The sequence below is a fragment of the Nanorana parkeri genome, unplaced genomic scaffold (genome assembly GCF_000935625.1).
Source record: "Nanorana parkeri isolate BGI_ZX_2015 unplaced genomic scaffold, ASM93562v1 scaffold1675, whole genome shotgun sequence".
Classification (NCBI taxonomy): Eukaryota; Metazoa; Chordata; class Amphibia; order Anura; family Dicroglossidae; genus Nanorana; species Nanorana parkeri.
This window is the reverse complement of record NW_017307943.1, coordinates 14531-26572: the sequence shown is the minus strand read 5'-3', so window position 1 is coordinate 26572 and position 12042 is coordinate 14531. Positions and strand designations below refer to the sequence as shown.

General features: G+C 40.9%; 1 protein-coding gene across 1 annotated transcript in view; it reads right to left on the bottom strand.

Annotated features, from left to right (window-relative positions):
* The window catches only part of SHANK1 (SH3 and multiple ankyrin repeat domains 1), a gene marked incomplete at its 5' end in the record, with an annotated part of 207810 nt that extends 195998 nt beyond the window's left edge, over positions 1-11812 (bottom strand). The window contains 3 exons of the mRNA XM_018571098.1: positions 429-537; positions 9887-9958; positions 11609-11812. Of these exons, the coding sequence (XP_018426600.1) occupies positions 429-537; positions 9887-9958; positions 11609-11812 (385 nt within the window). The remainder of the gene's footprint in view (positions 1-428; positions 538-9886; positions 9959-11608) is intronic.
* Positions 11813-12042: the final 230 nt, after the last annotated feature.

The following is a 12042-nucleotide window of genomic DNA, read 5'->3' as shown; positions in this document are numbered from 1 at the left end:
TAGAGCTGGATGCCTAGATAATGTGACTCTAATGTGCATGCTTGGAAGTTATATCATCAGTGCCGGCCCAATGAGTGAAGCAAGAAGATGAGGGACCCAGAAAAGAGAAGATGGCACTGGTGGGAATGGGGTGGATGTGGAAAGCTCAGACCTCACATTGTTGGTGGAGAGAACACCCAGAGGTAAGTGTGTCATAATGTGCTGTGCATGCTCGTAAAGGCTAACTGCCCCCACCATGCTCAACTTCTGCTACAGGAGCCCCTAAGAAATATAACAGACTGTTCACTAATTGGGTATTCCTTCTGGATATCAGACACCTTGATTAGGTCCATTACTTGGATGGGAGTTGTTGTCAGTGAGTGAGAAAAAAAAATATTTTTATAATATACCCTATAAGGCATTTGTATATTTGCAGTTGTGTTTCTTACCTCCTGTTTCTGAATCATGATAGTTGGAATCTAAGCCTTTATCCAGCAACCTGGCCACCTTCTCTGCAGAACCATGTTGTACATATTCCCAAAATTTTTTCAGACCAGCCTGTAAGGAAAGAAAAGCTTTTTTTAGCACAGATATGCTGTACAAGACACATGTTAAATTACAACACCCAAAGTATAACAACAACTAACACTAGATGTCATCTAACATATAAGTGTATCTCCTTCATACTAATTTTTTAAGCTATGAGCACTAGTTCTTATCATATTAGTGTTCAATATAGTCAATGCCAAATTTAATTTGTGCAGCTCTCAAGCTAGGGTTAGGTGGGTTTTATAAGGGGCCCAGATGGGAGCCCTGGACAGAATCCAGAGGTAGAAAATGCAATAAGGGAGCCTCTCCAATGGTCAAAGTCCAAACGCATTTTAAAGCCCTAAATTAAATCAAGGCAGATCCTCTTTTTTATCCTCTATTATGCAGATGCAAATCTCAATGATAGTTTAAAGCTCTTGGCGTTCTCGATTGAAAACTGAATATCCAGTTTGATTTTTGGTAAACCAACAACGTTACAAATCTTCCCCAAGACAAGAACTATTTTTTTCATGTTAAGGAGGCACTCTGGGCTACACAAAAATATTTTGCTATCCCAATACTCACTGTTCTGACATCTCAGTAACTTTAATATATTCGTTAGAGAAACAGGTGGCAAAAGCGGGTTCGTTCTTCTCATTCAGTCCACCCCTACTCTGCTGATCCTTCAATTACAAAAATCCAGGCTCTTATGGCTGACAATATGTCTCACTCTATCAATAGTCCACTTAGAATAGTATTCTGACTCAAATATTCTATTATATGTATATTATAGCCACTTCTGTTTTATAACTAGTCTTATCTGAGCAGTTCATGAAAGCCCTAGTAAATTCCACCACAGGTACTGTCTTTATCATGTGCAATGGGTAGCAGCTAATTGCTAATAAAGTTGAATTACCACTACACAGTTTTCCAAATGTAGATACCTTGCCTTTTTGGATCACTTCATAATGTCAAATCAAAAAAGAAGTACATATTAAAAGTCAAATTTAAAGGTTATCATTGACAATGTACAAAATCATCCAAAATGTCCCATTAAACCCTGCCACACTAGCAACAAATCTTCTATGTAACGGCCATACCAACAGATATTCCCACAATATGGGTTTCTATTGTGGAGCATATCCTACAAAACCATATATAGAATGGCAAGAGGGGAGGAAAGTTTGGCCCCCATAGCAGCTCCACATGTCTGCAGGTAGAACATTCCATCAAAAAGAAAGAAATTGTGAGGAAGCAAGAATTCAACAGCAGTAAACAAAACCTTCAATTCTTTTGTGTATGCACCACATGTTTTGAGATAATAATCCAAAGCTACAATCACCTTGTCATGGAAGGCAGAAGAGTATAGGGCTCTGACATCGACAATAACCCAATGCAACTTGTGATTCCAATTCAGCTATCATAATTAGGACAAGACTGGTGCTGAGTATCCCTAATGAGATTTGATAAACGTACAACCAGAGGTTGGAGGAAAGCATCCACCCCATTCACTCATTCTTTCGAATAATAAGTCATTAATAAATACAATAGGCTGTTCTTCAGTTGGCCTGATCAGTTTCTATATCTTACACAGATGTTGAAAGACTGGAACTCACTGCCACAAGCAGTGGTATCTGCAAAGAATATGGATTCATTCAAAAATCAATTAGATACTATCCTAAGAGACTGTAACATACAGGGGTACGTGTACACTTAAATACTAGACCACACAGGGACTCATATATACACACACACGCACAACACTCACACATACACATACACACACACGTTGAACTTTATTGGACCTGTGTCTTTTTTCAACCTCAAATCTAACTATGTAACTGGGGTAATGGGTGCTATTTTCTTGGAAATAACCCCAAGGCTAACTCTAAATAAAATAAAATCAGGCAATTATGTTGGAACTCTTTTGTTGGATCTTTAGCCAATGGAAGGGTTTGTATGAATTTGACTATATAAGTGGATCAGTCAGTCTTCACAAACTTCTGCTGCTTTCCTTTGCTTCCCTTTTGTTCTGTTCAGCTTCTGGAGGTGAAGAGAAATACTTGGTACTTCTGGATATAGGAACACTCTCCTCTTCCTTCTATGATGGCTCACTCAGCACCTTAGCAGCCAATGACCAAGACCAGCACCATTATGTAGAGCCCTTTTCAAACTATGCTTCAGCAGGCAATTAGAGGAGTGAAGGAGCAAAAAGAAAAAAGGGAAGAGAGGTATCAGGGGCAGCAAATTGCATCACTTTAAGCTAGATTATCAAGTGTTTCCTTTCATATTCCTATAAAATATTTGCAGGCAGACACTACAAGTCCCTCCTACCCCCACCCACTATCCTGCATTGAACTGCGTTTATTGCCTTGTTGAATAAAAGTGCAGGACAAACCTGCTTAGACTGTTCGTGGGTATCCTTGTCTTGTGTCACTACCAGTTGAACATGTCCCCTTTATAGTTTACACTGTCTGTTCCAAAAAAGTCACCTCCTGGATTTAACTAAGCAAATAATTAACAGCCTTCTTTTGAATAACGGGTCTAGGTTCAGCAACGTTATGTGCCCAGAAATTGAGGTTAGCTGCCTACCTAAATATACTAAATGATCAGGTTTTTCCATCAATTGATTTTTTTTCTTGCCCGATGGCCCGAGAATATTCCACGATGGCAATGCCAGGATGTATTGGGCTCAAATTGGTAAAGAGTGGTTCAAGGAACATGAGAGAACATTTTCACACATGGATTGGCCAACACAGACCAGTCCAGACCTTAAAGCAGAATTCAACTCTTGTTTGGTTTTTTTTTGCATAACAGTATCTATAGCAAGCAGTAGATATATGCAAAAATATTTAAAAATAAAAAAAGTTACCAAATAGGTAAAAACTTACCTATGTCTCCGCCCTCCACTCCCGTCTGAAGATCTGAAGCTTTAACCTGCATGGCCGCTCGAGATGGGGCGGGCGCATGTGCAGTAGAGATCTTCGTGGGAAGAAGAGGAGAGGCAAAGTGGAGCAGAATGCACGCAGCCGGGAGCGTGCACATCGGACAGACACAGTGGGACAGGAGGAGACAGGAGTCTGCGCTGGATCGGGGACCAGCACCAGCGCTGGAGGGACTGCTGAATACAAGTAGAAGGAAGATTATCAGATCAAGAGGCATCATTTAAGGTAAGTCCTTAAAGCGGCATGGGGGTGAGAATCTTTGGGATGTGCTGGAGAACACTTTACTCAGTAGTCCGAATCTCCCATCACCACCATAAGATCTTGCTGAAAAATTAATGCAGCTCTGGACGGAAATAAATGTAGAGACATTGCATAAGCTTATTAAAAAGATGCCATGGCGAATGCATGCTGTAATGAAAGCTAAAGGCAATCCAATTAAATATTACAGTATGTGACTTTTTTGGGGTAGGCAGTGTATATTTTCTGTATATATATATGTTACATTCTGCATAACTGGAATTCTGGCGTTAGACTAACCGACCTAACACTTCGAAAGATGAAACAGTGTTCCTATGATAATGAAGCTGACAAGGGAACTATACTATCTAGCACAACGCACTACTGAGCATTCTGTTCACATGAATGAATCCCCAGGTGTCACACATTCAGCAAGGAGATTTAGCACCAGATGATACTGCCGCTACACTTCCAGCAACCGTGAGTTTCTTCAACAGAATTCTATACCACTGAAAAACTACAAACAACAGAATATTCTATATGAAGCCAATGAATGTTCATGTATTCCTGTGTACAGGCTGTAAATTTATTTTCTAAAACCGACAAACCATACATAATTTAACCCTTGTAATGCTGTGACGCACACATTTGCATCCACATGCACACCAAAACCTATTGCTTGGAGTGTGTTTTTGTTTCTCATATACCAACAGAAGACAAAAATGCTTAATTCACATAGCTAATACACTGGGACAAGGATCCTTATTTACAAAAAAACATGACATTTTCAGCTGAGAGCCAATAGATTAGAAAATTGCAGTCATATGGCTATAAATAAAGATCTGTATCCTTGTGTTAAAGTGACACTAAACTCAGGAGTTAAACCTTAAAAATGCATTCAAGTACCTGAACTATTATCAAAAATTTAGTTTATCTGTGTATCAGATAAACTGTATCTCTCTGAATTGGTGCTGACACTGTCCTTCCTTCTAGAGGGTGGCTACTGTTGTTCCCCATGGTCTCTGTGTGTGTTGTAAAGTAGCCACGGCTCCAAACTTGCTCAAATGAGGGACTGCAATCTCATGTTTAGTTTACTCATTTGTATTGTGATTGTAGTCCATCACGGGAGCAAGCTTGGAGCGGTGGCTACTTTACAACACACACAGGGACCATGGGGCACAAAAGTAGCCACCCTCCAGAAGGAGGACAGTGTCAGCACCAATTCAGAGATACATTGAAGATCTACAGCTGAGTGATACACAAATAAGATACATATTTGTTAATACTGTAGTTAGGGTACTTGAATGCATTTTTAAGATTTAACTCCTGAGTTTATTGTCACTTTAAAACAGCCTTTCTCGGCCAGAGTTCCATGGCATCCTAGGCTTTCTCCAGACGTTGCTTGGTGGGTTCCCTTGACAACTGAGCATTTTCTACCTCTTAACGGGGGCATTTTTCCCACTGACCACCAACGTAAGAAGCATCCTCCCCACTGACGACCCCATTAATATAACTTGAGCTGTAGATATGGTAATTATTGTCGGGGGTTCCCTGAAACCCTCAGTTATTTCAAGGGTTCCTCTATGGTAAAAAAAAAAAAAGGTGAGAAAGATACAGATAGGTAAAATATTTCCTGCTTTTTTTAACCATTTTTAGTGAACTAAACCATAGCACATTTTATCAACTATCTAAGTTTCTTTTTTATTGTTGGTAACCTCGGTATAGTTTACAATGATATATTAAAGCAGGAAGTCAACACTTTGCCCTCTGCACTTGAAAGCTACCCTCTCGCATTCTACCTGTATGGTCCAGTTTATTTCAGTTCTGTAATATTGCTCATTACAGCAGCTTTAGAATCTCACTGGCCTTCACCCCTGAAGGTGGTTACGCTTTGCTATACCTGCCTTATGGTTTAGTACTAATAAAAAATGTAATATACAAATGTAAATGGGGAAAAAAGGCTGGATTAAAGTATTAGAATAGTGGCTAAGGGGTATATATTATTATATGGCTGCTGAGACATCTAGATACCATATAATCTTGCTGTGGGCTAGGAACATTTTATAATGCTCCTGGGGGTTTGTTTAACGCAGGAATGCTGCGGGATATTATTACAGTGGTGGCGGTTATTATTATGCTGCTGGTAGGGATTATTCTCATGCTAATGGAGTTGTGTGATGAGTTAGTTCTAGTGTAGTGCTGCTGGTGAGCATTCTGGCATGTCAGTACAGTGTCTATTGCAAGTGACAGGTTGGTCACTCCATCACTTTAATTCCCAAGCCTTTTTCTCTATAAATCTCCCAGAGCTTTTTTTTTTTTTGTTTTCCTTTTGGTGATGTCTTGGCTTCACACGTTATAGTGTTTGTAGTCTACAATAACATATTACATTATAATGACCTGGGACAGATAAGGCTTGAAGTTGTTGCAATTTTGGATTCTTATACTTTTATTTCCTTGTTTATTGGGAGTAAATAGTAATAAAATTAGAAATTTTCCGGTCATTCTTCCCAACACAAAGTTTATGTAATTTGCACACTCCCGTATAGTTACCTCAAAATATAATCAATATGGACTGTTGATTACAATGATTTCCATGTCAGGAAATACTTCCACAGTTTACAATTACATTGTGGATTTGTCTACCCCCCCCTTACTTTCTTCCCTAGGCAATAACCTATAAGTGCTGTTATGATAAATGCAGTCCTGCTACAGGGTCTTTCGTGACCCTAACACTGATACTACAAGAATAATTTATTAAAGAGACGAGTATATGGAGACAGAAAAGACATAGCTGTTTGAACTACATGTAAAGGTAAAGTCCCCCTTTAAAAAAAAAAAAAAAATCATAAAAGAATGGATGGGATGGATGGATTGGATGGGGAGGTTTCGATGTGACCATGTTTCATGTTACACCCTAAATATGGGTGCAGCATGAACATTGTCTGAAAGGTAAACTTGGCTCTTAAAGGAGAACTATGGGGTCAGTGCTTTTCCCCATAGTTCTGCTAAGGGTAACGGGAGGACACAAACTAGCATCCTCCCGTCACCTGTGACAGTTTCATTGTCACAGGTCGGCTCAGATTATGAGGCTGAGTGAAAATCACTCGACTCATAATTCTCCTTTAAGTTATGTTGTATAAATCATATCAGATGCATACAGCCCTTAATTTAGTTTTTTTTTTCTCTTAAAGTTCAATTCCTGGATCACAACCGCGCATGTCCCTCACTGTCAAGGACTCCTATTTTTTTTCCCCCGCAGTTGTGTCAACAGTACAGCGCTTACAGCCTTCTATGCTCTCCTTGGAGAAATTGCAGTGTTCCAAAATACACCAAAACTTCTGACCACATTGTCTTTGATTCTGAAACAATATACCATTATGGCAAAGATCGCATGATAGTCTGATTAGTTGGAACTATAGACTAGCTTGGTCTAGGGTTGCCACCTTTTCTTCAAGCTAAACCCGAACATTCTAGCGGCACACCAAATTTTTATATGTAAATAACGCCACCCATTCATATGTAACTATCACAGTTGAGACTATTTTCAGTGGGGGGCCAGTAGCCCCTATCCTAATTTTTGTTACCCCTGCCTCACTGACATCTTGTGTCCGGGTTTCTGCTGCCATGAAACCCCCGACACAGCATCCAAAACCTGGACTGTCCGGGTGAATCCTGGAGAGGTGGCAACCCTAGCTTGGTCACACACAAGTGGCTTTTTTTTGTTCCATCCCATGCTTAGCATATGTTCTAACACAGAGGTGGGCAACCTCTGCACTCCAGTTGTTGTGGGACTACAAGTCCCATGAGGCATTACAAGACTCTGACAGCCACAGGTATGTCTCCCAGAGGCATGGTGGGATTGAAGGTTTCACCACAGCTGGAGTGTCGAGGTTACCTACCCTTGATCCAACGCAAGCTTTTGCCAGGTTTTTTTCATGTGTTTGAGACCATATACTGTACCTGGTAAGGGGAGAAAGAACGTAATATTTTAAATGGTTCCGTACCTGTGTGCACTATAATGCATTTATGCTGTGCCGGGCTTTTGTCAGCTTGCCTCCAACTTATTGTCAAGCTGGTGAGAGGGAATGAATCTCCATGATTATTATGCAGCCTTAACCCATCTCATGATATAAATCATTGATACTTTATTATCTTTGGGAGTGTTGACACCTTGAAAAATGATCCTCAGTATTTCTACTAAACAGCTTGGTTTAGCGATTTATCAGGGTTGTTTATTCACTCTGTTGTAGCTCGATGTAGACAGCTAGAGTGTCCTAATAATCCTAAGTCCTACCACATCCCTGCAATATTAAAAGGAATTTGTTGTGTTTTTAAAAAGGAACCCCTCAATAGATTCCCATTGTTCCTGGACAAGGCAAAGAAGTCATTCACACAGGCGTGCACATGCATAGAGTGTGTACCCCGTGCAGCTTCCCTCTCCCAGGAGGAACAGGTGCTGCTTGTAATTGCGTGCAGCAGCCTGTATCTCTCTATGGGAGGACGCAGCTGCGGAACCAAACCTGTACATCAGTTGGGGTCGGAGTGCCCACACTTGAATGCACACGGTCTGCAGCCAAGTGTGGCCACCCGGACTCACACAAATGTGCAGGTTGGGGTCTGCGTGTAACCACGTTGCTGCCGTGTCTTCCCATAGACCCTTCTATGCTCTCCTTGGTGAAATTGCTTGCTCCTGTGATGGACTACAATCTTCCATTTAGCTTACCAATTTGTACTGATGTTGTAGTCCATACATTTTTGTTAATAGTTAAGGCACTTGAACGCATTTGTAAGATTTAAATCCTGAGTTTAGTGTCACTATAACCGCTTCCCGGCCGGCCGGCTATAGACCTGACTGATCGCTTGTATGAGGTGCAGGTCGGTGCGCTCCCCCACCCTCCGCAGCGCTGGGTCCAAGCTCCACTCCGCCCGGGGCAGGGCGGGATCGGCATGGCAGCTCTGTGCCTGGGGAACAGAGGGAGATCAGCACCCAATCTCCCTCCCATCTCCTCTCCGATGTCAGAATGTAGGAAGTGATGTATATTACATCACTTCCGCATTCTGCTGTCACTTTCCAGCTACAGAAGCTAGAGAGAAGCTGATGAAGCAGATCTATGCTTCATAAGCTTCTTTGGGGGTCCCTAGGTGACATTAGGGGTCCTAAAGACCCCCGATGTTTTAATAAAGAGGACCTGTCACATCCCCTCTTTGCTATCACATAGGGGGATTCTTAATCCCCTATGTGATAACAATAAAGTTAAGTAAAAAAAAAAAAGAATTAAAGTTCCCCCCAAAAAATGAGTCACACATAAAAAAAACAACACATTTTTTAAAGTCCCCAACCCCACATACACGCGCGCAAACAATCATCGCGTTAAGTAAATGTTTTTCAATATAACGTAGGGAAAAGTTTTTTTTTTCCAAAATGAATGGTACTTTTTTCATTATATAGTAAAAAAAAAAAAAAAACCGCAGTGGTGACTAAATACCACCAAAAGAAAGCTCTATCTGTCCCCAAAATAATGGTATAAAATACATTTCAGTACAGCGTTACATGACTGAATAAATATCAAAGTACCGCAGCGCTGAATACTGAAAAATGGCCTGGCCAGGAAGGGGGTGTAAACGCAGGTCTTTAAGTGGTTAATTCAGCGTACCTCCATTGACTTGCGTTATTGGCTCAAATTTCAGCCTACATGTGTTTTTAGTGGTAATATCAGATGTGGGAGAGGGAGAGAAGGTCTGTTTGAAGCATATGAAAACCCTAACTGAATGACCTTTAGTTTGCTAAAGCCCAGTGCATCAATCAATTTACTTACTTTATAAAATTCTTGACTTCACCTGTTTTATCATGCTCTGCTGATCTCCTGCAGCCAAGACAGGAACACAGAACTCAAACACAGAAACTAACATGAACTGGAGCCTGGAACGAGGAAATTAACCTACAGCTTGGGCAACATGTGTTGTCTGAGCATAGCTAAATAGTGACGTTGACTGCCTTTGCACCTACTTCCTGTCTACATGCATTCACTCCAGCAGTATGGTATTTCTCAGGGCAGGTTTACGGATGGTGACAACAGTGGATCATGCCCGTGTAATGTGTGTTAAAACACCCACTTGTAGTCCCCACTAGAATTCTAGAACTAGTGATAACGTAGGATTTGCACATTTTGAATGTTCTCCGGTCACGTTAAACTTACCTTGGTGTGAAGCTTGGCCAATTGCTTTTCATCAAGGTTAGTCTGTTTGTAAACTCTCGTCTTGTAGCGGAACTGCAAATATACAGCAAAACATAAAAATCAGCAAAATGTAGAGCTGGCCATACACCTTACAATTATCTGCAGATTTTCTGTGGTCAGATGGAAAAGGTGCAACAGATTCCTCCATCTACGCTCAACTGTGTGGATGGAGTAATCTCCACCTGGGCCAATCTGTTGCACTTTTTCCATCTGACCACAGAAAATCTGCAGATAAATTGTAAGGTGTATGGGCACCTTAAGGTTTCATGGACTGCTATCACAAGGACAATTACTGAGCCAATATACAATTGTCCTAAAGCTGAAATTGAGGGTGGGCAAATATTGTCTAAACACAAGGATCATGTGTATTCTTACTTGAATCTCGGTGAGCTTTGTTTATTTCTTCCAGATGTGTGCAGTAATCCAGTGTGAAACTTGGAGCTTCTTGTAACAAAGACCACTCACTGCTGCTCTCTCCTCTTATGCAGGGTGACTGGTCTTATCACCGCCCTCCCCCCTGTAGTTTTTCTGCATGCAGTGGGTGGAATCTAATGGGCCCCTTCTACTGCTCATGCCATGTATAGCACAGTGATTATGTCACTGTTACTTTTAGGTAACAGCTGGGTTGGCAAAAGCAAATGCATTTATTGCACACAGTGGATTTATACCCTTTCTGGCTATTAAGAAATATAATGAAAGTTTATGTGCCCAGAGTTCAGTTTTAATAAAACCATAAAATAACAGTTAAACAAAATATTATCTGACTTCTGTAACCATGGTGACCAGTCTGTGCAGAGAAACGGTCTGGGAACAAATATACTAACAAGCTTATCCAAATAAACAATAATGTAATGAGCAATGATCAAACACAAACTACAGAAACCCAAACTGACCAATCAAATGTCACCATTGTTCAGTTTAGCGCATTGAAAATTGTGAATGGCTGCCACATGTTTTGTACTTGGCACATACTCTAAGTTGTATCAAAGTGGTTCTGTTGCTAAAATTCATACAGGGCCAATTGGCAGAGTAACTTAGCCTTAAAACCCACTTATACTCATCTTTCTGAACTTCCCTGTTGCTCCATCACAAAGGCCCAGTACTTCCAGGTATAGGGGGAGCATGTGACCTCCACCCAAGATGTAGTGCTTGGGCCATCGCCAGCCCCGAACACAGTCACTTGACAAATAAGACAGCACCGTCAACCCTGTGTAAGCTCTGACACCGAATTGGTGCTTTTTAGGGTTTGACTGCTGGAGCAACAAAGCGGTGGGATATCACTGGGAAGGGGCATGTAGGTAGGTCATGGGTGGCGGGCTGCCCTAAATGAGCAAGGGGACAGAGTCCCTAAGCGTTCAAGAAAAAGGGGATCTTCTGATCTTCAGCTAAATATTTCCTTAGAGACAGAAGAGATGACCTATTGTTGACCAACTTCTGGACGATGCTGTTATACTGACGCTTTATCTTCAATACCTTCACTTTTCGGAAAGTTGGAGAAAAATCCAAAGTCCTTTTCTGAATATTTGTTCTGGGTCACAGTATTACAACAAAAGGTTTAGCATTGTGGCCTAATATCATTTAGAATGGTAGCCTCCAGATTTCTCAAAAAGAAAGGCTTCCTTTAAGAACAGCTTTGTGAGTTTCATCATTCTGACATGCATACAATCACATTGCAATACTTGCCTCCAAATACGGAACCCCTTTTTCAAAGGACTGTGGGTATTCCCGAAGCAGCCGCTCTTCATCCAGGAACTTGGCATCTCTTCCATTGGTCGCTGGTTGGAAGAGGCCATAGTTGAGGACATCCTTGAGGCTCTCATTTAGCGTGCACAATATCTGCTGCTTTGCTACCCAGATAGTGGCGTCTGGATTAAATCGGAGGCATTTCTGCAATGGAAAACAGGGAAGATGGGAAAAATTAAGTGAGGACAGCCTTTAGAAGATTTATTTGCCGTACAGGGTCATATCATGCAACATGAACTTGTATGCCAGCAACATTACCAATGTGTTCAAAGAATAATGATAATTTGACTATTTGAACATTTTAAATTTGGCTAGTTTACTTTTTTTATGGAAACAATAGTGTATTTTCAGTGAGAACACTTTTTAGGATATTA